This window comes from Molothrus aeneus, chromosome 1, assembly GCF_037042795.1.
Source record: "Molothrus aeneus isolate 106 chromosome 1, BPBGC_Maene_1.0, whole genome shotgun sequence".
Classification (NCBI taxonomy): Eukaryota; Metazoa; Chordata; class Aves; order Passeriformes; family Icteridae; genus Molothrus; species Molothrus aeneus.
The window spans coordinates 5840521-5851930 of NC_089646.1; the positions used below are offsets into that span (position 1 = coordinate 5840521).

The 11410-nt window shown below is 40.7% G+C and overlaps 1 protein-coding gene across 2 annotated transcripts in view; it reads left to right on the plus strand.

Moving 5' to 3' along the window:
• The window catches only part of LOC136557178 (sodium channel protein type 5 subunit alpha-like), a 177022-nt gene extending 171358 nt beyond the window's left edge, over positions 1–5664 (plus strand). For both annotated transcript variants that reach the window (XM_066550788.1, XM_066550798.1), the window contains exon 27: positions 815–5664. In XM_066550788.1, coding sequence (XP_066406885.1) covers positions 815–2049 — 1235 coding nt within the window. In that variant the 3' untranslated portion in view covers positions 2050–5664. The remainder of the gene's footprint in view (positions 1–814) is intronic.
• Positions 5665–11410: the final 5746 nt, after the last annotated feature.

Consider the following 11410-nt stretch of genomic DNA (forward strand, 5'->3'; position numbering starts at 1 on the left):
CCCAGGGAGTGTCACTGCCACACAGCTGTCACCAGAACCTTGATGTCAGAAGCTCTGGAAATGCCCATAGCACACAGTTAACCAGAGCTGTCACTCTGCTCACAGTGCTGTCCCATGACCAACCAGGTTGTTTCAGTGTCAGAGGCCTTGAGCCATGCCAGTTTTCCTGTAGGAATCAGGAGCTCAGCAGGGCTCAGTGCAGCCAGGGACTTGGCATTAAACTTTCTGGACCAAGTGCTCTGCTGCTGCAGGAAGAGTTTAATACAGGAGTGCAAGCTCGTTTCCTTGCTAGCGCAGCCTTAGCCCTTAGTTCCCTCCCAGCCCATCAGGGAAACTGGAAAAATTTATAAGCAAACAACCAACTAAGTGGATACACAGTAAAAACCTGCACTGTTCTGGTGGTAGCTCAAATAAAACAGGCCAAGCACACCAGCATTTCTGACTCATTATTTTACAGACAAAAATGTTGTCATATCAGACAAATTCTGACATCTGCACTCATGACAAATTTCTCAGGTGGGTCACGGTCAAAAAGCTGCAGTTATCTGTGTCTTGACTTGATCTTGGTTTCTCATTACCAACAGAAATCTTTCCCTTAATAAAACTGCCACTACCATTCTTTGCTTACAGCCTCACAAGTTCTTACGGATTAAATGGGCATGAAAAACCAACAATGCCCTTCCCTTCATTGTGAGCCTTCCACTCTGGCAACTTTCCATTTATTTTCTCAATAATCCTGACTGATTGCTTTAAAAGGAAAGCCTGGGATTATTTCCCATGTACTAACTTGCTGTCTGTCTCTTTTCTTTTCAAGGCACCGTACTTTCTGACATCATCCAGAAATATTTCTTCTCTCCCACACTCTTCAGAGTCATTCGTTTGGCTCGGATTGGCCGGATCCTGAGACTCATCCGGGGAGCCAAAGGAATTCGAACTCTCCTGTTTGCCTTAATGATGTCCCTTCCTGCTCTGTTCAACATTGGCCTCTTGCTGTTTCTGGTCATGTTCATTTATGCCATTTTTGGCATGGCTAACTTTGCCTATGTGAAGAAGGAGTATGGGATTGATGACATGTTCAACTTCCAAACCTTTGCTAACAGCATGCTCTGTCTCTTCCAAATCACCACGTCAGCTGGCTGGGATGGTCTTCTCAACCCCATTTTAAACACTGGACCACCATATTGCGACCCAAACCTTCCCAATGCAAATGGCTCAAAGGGAGACTGCGGGAGCCCTGCCGTAGGGATTTTATTCTTTGTCACATATATCATTATATCATTTCTCATTGTTGTAAACATGTATATAGCCATTATTTTAGAGAACTTCAGTGTAGCCACTGAGGAAAGTACAGAGCCTCTAAGCGAGGATGATTTTGATATGTTCTATGAAATCTGGGAGAAGTTTGACCCCGAAGCCACTCAGTTTATTGAGTATTCTGCACTTTCAGACTTTGCAGACGCGCTGTCAGAACCTTTGCGCATAGCGAAACCAAACAAAATCAAACTCATAGCGATGGACCTGCCCATGGTCAGCGGAGACAGGATCCATTGCTTGGATATTTTGTTTGCTTTTACAAAAAGGGTGCTAGGAGAATCGGGGGAGATGGATGCCCTTAAAATACAGATGGAAGAGAAGTTCATGGCAGCCAATCCCTCCAAGATCTCCTACGAGCCGATAACAACGACGCTCAGGCGGAAACAAGAAGAGGTCTCCGCCATCGTCATCCAGAGGGCCTACAGGAGACATTTGTTCCGGCGCTCCATGAAGCAGGCATCCTACCTGTACCGGCACAGAACTTTGGAGAGCAGCATCCTGGAGGACGATGCGCCCGAGAAGGAGGGTCTCATTGCGTTCATGATGAATGAAAACTACGGCAGGCCCATAGACAAATCAGAAACTCTGTCCTCCACCTCCTTCCCTCCGTCCTACGACAGCGTCACCCGAGGCACGAGTGAAAACCTCCAGCTGAAGCTAACGGACGTGAGCAAAAGCGATGAGGCTATAGATTGTCTTCTCTCACCCGACAAGGATAAAGAATCAATTGTTTAAGTGTTTGTTTAGAATGCTTTAAAACATTGTTTACAGAATGTAATGCTGTAACTACACAACGATTGAAGCAGCCTTCTTATTAAAAATTAGTTGCAAAAGAAAAAAAGTGGAGTTTTTACCCTTAACTACAGGAGTCTAATAAGTCATATAACATTTGACCCTGCTCTTTTTGACTTGGCTCAATATTTATATTTATATATGCACAGGAAGATTCTCTGCAGGGTCATAGCTGTTATATCAATGGTGTGAATAAGAATAGGCTAGACTGTAAAACAGTAAACACAGTGTATATCTATCCACAGATAAAGCCTGGCTGTATACATTCATTTAAGGTCTTACTCATATTAGTGTGTTTACTTATGGCGATGTATGACCTTGCATTCTAAAAAGAAAAAAAAAAATCACAGCTGCTGTAGCAAAATGTAACACTTACTGTATATGTTGTGAATGGTCTTTCATAAATTTATTATATTTGATATTTTTTTACTTAAAAAAAAATGAAGTCTCTTTTTCCATGGAGATTAATGATCCTTACACTCTTCATGATGAACTCTGAGTCAAGGTAATAGAAACTTGCGGGATCCCCATCACTTGAAGAGGAAAGTTGTTGATAATTGAAGTATCAAATTAGCAACATTTAAACTGTTGATTACACTAAACTAAGCCCTCCCTCTTGGGACTTGCAACTGCACATCAGCAGAAACACATACACAAAAAAAAAAAACAACAAAAAAACAGAGAAGCGAATGATGTCAAAATAATGAGAGAAATGGCTGGTTCTATCTTCAGGAAACTAGACAATAATGGATTCTGTTTGTAAAACTGTTAATAAAAGCACTAATTTTTTAGTATGTTTCAAGAATCTGCTTTGAAATCTGCAATCAAACTCGCCATAGAAGTAGCGCATCACATTTGTGTGTAGTGATCCAAAGCACCATCTAGGCTGGCAAAGTTTCTGTTAAGGTAGTGGGATAGGTTACATTTTCCCCAGGAACACTGAGCTAAGCAGCCTTATTTGGAACTCTGTGCATCGATATTACTCTAAAAAAATAAATTGCAAATACTACTAGCAGTAATAAATCAATGCCAACTGGGCTGTGCAGAACGGCTGTGACAGTGTGATCAAGAAGGTGGGAGGGGAATTACCTCTGGATTTGTACACAAATTTTGAGGGTTTGAATCCTTTTTACTCAAGGTCCATCTTTCATTTTCTCAGATAGTACGGTTAGATTTCTGGGGAAGGACAAGAAATACAGGAACTGATAAAAAAAAAATCTACTAGATAATAGCTATATCCTCATTCCTGTAGGCAAAGTAATATTTACAGTTGATGTGTCCTTCAGCTTCAGGCCAAAGAAATGACAATGTGGTGAAAGGTGGATGTGTGGCTGTAGAAAAGTACTAGAGGTTTTACGTGCTAACATAGGTTATTATTTATTATCTTTCAGCCTCGATAGAATGTGAGAAATTATTTATGGAATTATAGAGACATGTCCATCATTACAGACAAGTTCTTCTTGTTCACCTTCAGACTGATTGTACTTGGGTTTGGTTGGACTTCATGGAAAATCTTGAGATTTCTGTAATGAGCCATTGCACTTTAAAGGAAGAGTAATTGTGCTTTTTCACCTTGGAGAAGCAAAGATATCAAGAATGTATTTAAGGTGTATTGTCATTAACATTTAGTTACATCCCAGGTAGTGAAGGAGTCAAAAAACCACATGGGGCTGGCAACAAGAATTAAAGCAACATGTTACAGTCAAGTTTATCTATGGCCATTGTTATCTGTCCTCTAAACAAGTCAGAATATGTACGACAACATGTCAAAAGGATGACAATGTATCTGTGTAAATATGGGCTAATATATTCTCTCCATTCATTGAGAGGTGTCTCAGGCATTCACTTGAGAGTGGTCTATCAGTTAGTTCAGAGGATTTGCCATCAGGATTCCTGGGGTCTATTCCTGATTCTTACTACATGATTTTTAGGCAAATAATTTAACCTATCTGTGCCTCAGTTTACCCATCTGTAAAATGGGAATAATAATACTTACCTACCTCACAGGGGTGTTGTAAGACTTTCTGATTGCAAAGTGCTATAAGGGAATGAACCATACTATATAAGTATTATTATAATCATGCTCTCTTGCCCTTTTAACCCCATGTCTATGGTGTATAACATAGGGCTGTTCCTCTGGGCATTTTGTTGCCTTTAAATCTTGTATGTAATTAGATTCTAACTTAAGGGGACTACTCGTCGTTCCTTGAAGTAAAAACATTCTTTATTCCTCCCCCCCTCCCCACTCCTCACTTCCCCCAAAAACTCAGAATTGCTCAAGGCTTCTCAAATTAGAGAAACTTTATATTCCCTGTGTATTTATGCTGTAATGTTATTCTGACTGTACATATCACCCAGAAAGAGTATGCGATTTTTATATTTATATGCATATATATATATACACACACACATACGTATATCTATACATATATATGTACCTTGTGAGTTTATAGAGTGGCTGACACTCGGAGGACACGATTTACTGATTGAAATGTTTTCTCCTCAATGGGATTTATCGATCATTAGCAACAAGCTGCTGCCTATAATGAAACTGTTTAATTAGAAAATAGTACATTCATTACTTGCTGAACAAGCATTTATTGGCTGACAAGTAGCAAAATTATTTTCCTTTCAAAGCTTTAGAATATTAAAAAAAAAAAAGGAAAAATGCTAAGGAAAAAGGAGCATTTCTCATGTGATTTTTTTTTCATAAATGATGTAAACTGTCTGAAACCCAAGGAAAACGCCAGCCTGCACTCAGAAGTGAGTTGTTGGTTATGCCGCTTAAAAAATGTTTTAGTTATTTGCAACTTATATAAGAAAATATTCTAGAGCTGTTTTTATTAAGAGTCAGGCCCAGTAATGAACGGAATGTAAAGAGACAATTAGCTGGTCACTGATTTTATTAGAGAAGAGCCCTTCCTTTGGTCATTTCACCCTTGAGTTGGACATTTGAGTGTCATTGCTATGAGACCCTATAGTACTGATGCAATTACAAATGGTTCTTTTACCCAAAACCTCTATTAAAAAAAAAAAAAAAAGTAATGCAAAAAAAATCTGAAAGAGGGTCTTAACTCTAGATGTTTACGTGCAACTTTCTAAAACTGAATTGTAAATTGCTTTCAAAAACCTTTGTAACTGGAAGGTCGGTTTTCTATTGGGTTTTCTATTGTTCTGTGGTGTGTTTCTTTAGGGATGAAGAGGGAATGGTATCTTTGTATGGTACGCAGAACTCCCCTCAAAAATGTCAAATAACCTCACTTGTAGATCTTTGTTACTGGAGATGCCGATCCAAATCGAGCCATGATACAACCTCCCAGTGCAGTGATTTAGTTTAAGACACAAATTCAATAGCTGGCCCACACTGTCTATAAGCATGGTGAGTGCTACCATTTTTTTCGGTTGATTTGTTCAATAAAGGCTACCACATGAATCACTCAAGCTACAAAAAGAGCAAGGAAAATATCAGCCAATATCATAGGACATATTAAGCTGTTTGTACCTGGAAAAATTCAAGTTTATTATGTTTCTTTATTAAATAAATAAGGATAACAAATATTTCCTCCGCATTTTTTTTTATGTTGTCAACATTTATGTTATTATTTCTCTGACTCTTTTTCTATATATTTATTTGGGGAATGCATAGTGACTTTTGCTAGGAGGTTTGTTGATGAAAACCCCTCCAGTTCACCTTACATTGGAAGGCAACCTACAGAGAATTAAAATCTTCTTGAAATCAGTGGAGAATTTCTGGCTACATCAGATTAATTCAAAGCAGATTCAAAAGTCTCTCTTCAAACAGAATCATTTAGAGGATGAACCCAACATTGATATTTCAACCCATCCTGCCCAGTAGAATTAACTGGAGGAGGGAAACTAGTTTGAGCTGCAATGAAAAAATTCGGTCAGACCTTTGAATTAGTTTAATAAAAATCAGTTTATAATTATGTTTTAAATTAACCTGGGGCAGTCTGACTTGTGGAGAAGAGGTTTTTTTAATAAGCATTTGCTAAAATATGTCATACAGTAATTTGACTTCTGAGTCAACGTGTATAGAATGAATCTGTCTGAAATTCAGGAAGATATTTTTGGTTTAGAAGAAGAAGTTTGCTGAAATTAGAATTCTCCATGGAGACATGTCAGGTTAGTTAAGGAAATTCCTGTTGAGAATTTGTGGTCAAAATTCCCGTGTAGAGGAAATTCAGTGTCATGATCCCCACTAGGAAGATTTTCACATCTAGATTTTTACTATAATTGCCTAACTTCTATAGATCTATTCCCATCACTGTGCTAGGGACTGTTTTGTCTTACAGAACTCTCCTTATTTTCATGCACATCTTGGGAAAGTTTCTGAAGGATTTCAGATTTTTTTTCATTTTCAGGATGAAATTTATAAAACCCCAAAATTTGCCAATTGCATTTCTTGTTTTCCAGCCCTAGCAAGGAACTTGGAGGACTGTCTCCTCTGAAAATGTGGATTTTTATACTTGTTTTTTTTAAACATGGAATAATTTGGGTTGGAATGAGCCTAAAACATCACCTAGTTCCAAATCCCTCCTGCCATGGGCAGGGACACCTTCCACTGGACCAGGTTGTTTGAAGCCCAATGCAACCTGGTCTTGAACTCTTCCAGGACAGGGCAGCAGTAACTTCTCTGGAAAACCTGTTCTAGTGTCTCACCATGAATAATCTTCCTAATATCCAATTTAAGTCTCTTGTACCTACCCTCTTGTAGCTTAACTACATTAATAGGTAAAATAAAGTTGATTTTATAAAGCAGCAGATCTATTAAATCAAGCCTAGGTGCAATCCATGAGGTTGGAGGCTGGGCCTGCAATTTCTAGATGCATTTTGAGATTTTTTTTCTTTAGTAGTTTCTGTTTCTTTTTACTTTTGATGCAATTTTTCTGATTATACATCAAGATCCCTCTGGAAAAAGTTAGCATTAAGAGAGCTAACAGCAGCACAGGCAACCCAGTAAGTTTTCTCAGGAAAAGTTACAGATTAGTAATTTGCTTGAGATTGAAAGAGCCTTTTCAAAGTCAGAAAACATTGCTGTAGGAAGGGGAGAAATACAGAATAAATGCTCTGTAGTGTAAAGCCTCCTCTGGGCTCTAAAGGACGCCCATGTAGGATGGCAATGTTGTGTTTCTGGCACCAGGAATGCATTTTCCTGCTGTGTGCCAGGGGTGTGGGGACTGGAGCAGAGCTGGGTTTATAACTGGAGAAAACAGGAGCAGGGCACAGGGAGAGGAAGCGCCAGACGCCCGTGGAGCGGCTGCTCCTCCGTGTCAATTCTCCCGTCGAGCCGCGAAACACCGTCCAGGCTGGGTGAAGAACAAACATGGAAATCCTCCTGAGTGTTTACATATTGCAAAGAAATAGCAGCCGTGTCAAAGGGAAAGCATGCGAAAGCAAATAGTCCTGGGGGAATAGCTACTGGCAGCCAGCAGAAAAATGCTTCGCGGTCAAACGTCACCGATAACCCCGCGAGGGCTGGAGGTGTTGGGCTGCAGCACAGGCATGGGTTTGTCAGCACCTCCGCCTGAGCTATTTTAGCCAGCTGACAAAAGGGGCTTTGGGCAGCTCCTGGCCCACGTGCCTTTGCCATGGCAAAGTTTCTGAGACTGCTCCTGCAGTTGTTTTGTTGTTTTTTTCCCTGGAATTTCATTTCATTCGCGTTGGGTTGGGAGTTGCAGCTGGGTCAGAGCATTAGAGGTGTTTTTTCCCTAGAAAATATCTGCAGTCCTAGAAACCTCTAAGCAGTGTTTAAACGTCAGCCTAGTGGCCTAAATAATGAGATTTTAATTCAAAAGAATTGTTTCATTTTCTTCTTCTTCTCTTTATTATTATTACTACTACCACCACTACTTTATTTTTAATACACCAAAACTTCAAGTTTATATGATCTGGTCATATTTTCAAACTTTCTGGTTTTTATTTTAGTCAAAAAAATGAGGCTTCAAGAGGAAAAAACAAAAGACACAGACAATTATGATAAAACCATGCATGGTTCTAAAAGGACTTTAAAGGTGACTTGAACCTATCTTTGCTTTAGAACCCCTGTGGCTTCAGTGGAATCTCAGTTTCTCTAAGGGAATTTAGCAATTCCCATAGGGAAAACAGGTTTTTAACACTTTTTTTTTTCATCTAGATAGACAGTCCCAGTTGCACAAGTTTGTCTTAATTCTCTTGCAAAACTTGCAGACCAAGCAAAAATGAAATAATTTTCATTTTTAGCTCAGGGACACACTGTGTTCATTATAAGAATAGCTACAGAGGATACAAATCCTCTGTATCACTCTGGAGTGACAGGGCTCAATGCAATATGGGACAGCTCAGCCCTTGGTGGCAGTCTTGGTGACACAGACTCATTGAATCTTGGAGGAGTTTGTGTTTGAAAGGACCTTTAAAAGCCACCCAATCCCACTGCCCTGCAGTGAGCAGGGACACCTTCCACTAGACCAGATTGCTCAGAGCCCCTTTCAGTCTGGCCTTGAACACTTCCAAGGATAGGGCAGCCTCAGCTCCTCTTGTTCCAGTGCCGCACCATCCTCATTGTAAAAAATTTATTCCCTATACTAGTCTGAATCTCCTATCTTTTAGTTTAGAACCATTACTCCTTGTCCTATCACAACAGAACTCCCCTAAAACATTTATCCCCATCTTCTTTATGGGTTCCCTTTGAGTCATCAAAAAAGCCATCACTTGCAGCCACAGCCATGCTAAACCTTAAATAGGAGAGGACATCACCTCCCCCTGTCCTTGCCTTACCCCACAGGCCAGACAAGGCAGAGAAAGAGCCAGAGGGAGCTTCAATCAAATTCCTTTCTTTACTGCAGGAGTGGGGACTGAAGGGATGCTCTGGGGCTTGGCTGGGTCTGTTGGAGTCTGGATTTTCTGGCAGATTTGCTGGAAAACCTTAGAGAGAGGCAGAAGAGAAGGTCCTCCTTGTGAGGAAGTGGGATGCTGTGGTTTGAGGTGGGCTGCTCTGGATGTTGCAGGAGGAGCTTTGTAGCTGTGCCAAGAGCTTCAGCAGGGCTGTGCTGCACATGTGCAGGGTCTTCTCTAAAACCTGTGATTGCAATGGGGTGAAGATGATTGAAATGGGGTACAGATAGTTGAAATGAGGTAAAGGTAATTTAAATGGGGTAAAGAGAGCTATTTCTCCTGTGCAGTAGGAGAAGGAGCTTCTTACCCAGGCAGGGAAATACCAGCCCTCAAAGGAGGGCAGGTGCCTCTCAGGACCTACCTGGCTACTGCTGTAACAATAATAGTCACAGGGTCCATGCACCTCTGCCCCTGTCTCTCCCTTGGCCTATTTCAGTCTGGTTTGGTTGTGGGATGGAAGTCTCAGAGATAAATTAATTCCTATGAGTTTTTCAAAAATAATCAACTGAGGAGGATGTGAAAATCTGGCAAGCAGGAAAGGTTGTAAAAAGAGGTCAAGTCCTAAGGAAAGATAAAATATTTTCCCACAGTGGCACAGGTAGGTCATATATATGCCTCACAGAGGCAGGTCATATAAATGACTTGTGTTGTAGGGGAAACAATTAATTTGCATTTGGTTTGCCACCAAGGACCAACAATTCCATGGCGCAAAACACAGAAAAACAGATGGTTTTAGTTCTGGTGCCCTGAGCTTTGTTTGGATTGCCTCCATTTTCTCCATTGCCTCAAGTACCTACCAATGGGAAGGTACTTGAGATGGAAAGTTGTCACCATGATATTTTCTGAAAAATCCTCTTTGCCCAGGATTTTCTCCTGGGAAGCTGAGAAGCCTCAGAGAGGAATGAAAACAAGAATTATCTGATTGCTCCTCCTGTGTTTGCTGCTTTGGAATGTGGCTTGGACATTGTTTACCAACAGGTGAATGTTTGATTTGTTCCATGTGAATTGTTTTAATTTAATGACCAATCATGGTCCAGCTGTGTTGAGGTTCTGAGGAGTCAGGGGTTTTTATTATAATTCTTGTTAAACCTTCTGATGTACCCTTTTTCTTTCTTTAGTATAGTTTTAGTATAGCATTCTATGATATGCTATGATATGATAATAAATCAGCCCTCTGAGAACATGGAGTCAGATTCTCATCTCCCACCTCATCCTGGGGACCCCACAAACACCACAGAAAGTATTTTACTTTGTGTTTTCCAGGAGGAGCTGGGAGGACAGCTCTGCACCTTAGAGGTAAGATCCTCCCTCTACCTCTCTCCACAGTTGTACAGATGTGAAGTGCTTCTCAGAAAAAGTTGGAGGAAAAAATGGGAAAAGCAAGGTGGTCTTGTATTTGCAGGATTCCCAGACGAAGGAAGGAAATGATGAATCTGACTCCATGTTCTCAGAAGGCTAATTTATTATTTTATTATCTCTATTAAAATAAAGAATGCAATACTAAAAACTATACTAAAGAATACAGAAAGGATACAGAAAGAAGGCTACAAAGATACTAATGAAAAACTCGTGACTTTCTCCAGAGCCTTTTCACACCTTGGCCATAATTGGACAATAAGTAAAAACAATTCACATGAAACCAATCAATCAATCACCTGTTGGTAAACAATGTCCAAACACACTCCAAAGCAGCAAAACACAGGAGAAGCAAATGAGATAAGAATTTGTTTTCCTTTTTCTCTGAGGCTTCTCAGCTTCCCAGGAGAAAAATCCTGGCGAAGGAATTTTTCAGAAAATATGACAGTGACAAGGATGGGGATTAGAAGTTTGCAAGTACCTTGCTTTGCTTTGGTAGGAGCAGCTGCTGAATAGTGTGGTGGGCAGGTGAAGGGGGGAAGCTCAGTGGTGATGACACTGGCATAAATCTCTCACAGTAGGTGACAGTCACCTGCGTAGCATCAGCAGTGATGCAGCTTCTGTGCAGTGCCATGACAGACACCTCTGTGTGTGCACAGCACTGATAACTGCTTATCTGCAGGCCTGCTGCTCCAGGAATCATTTATCTCCACAGAAATGCTGCAGGGCTGAGCTGGGCAAGCTCTGCAGCCCCAGGGTTTCGCTGCACACTCCTCTCCAGGCAGTGAGAAGGTGCAGAGGGCAGCAATCTCCATGTGCTCCTGTCAGTGGGGCTCCAGTGCTTGGATTCACCTCCCAGAAAGTTCATCACAAAGCACTGTGGTACAGTAAGTCAAAACAAAAGATGTGGTGGGCTAGAGAATACATCTGCTGGAAATAAGATTTTGTTATTTGCTTTTTGAAACTCACGGCTGTGTTGGGAACTTGGACTCAAGTCCTCTTTCTCTTCACTGTCATAGGAAAGCCCCTCAGGAACCCTGTAATATTCAACCCCAGT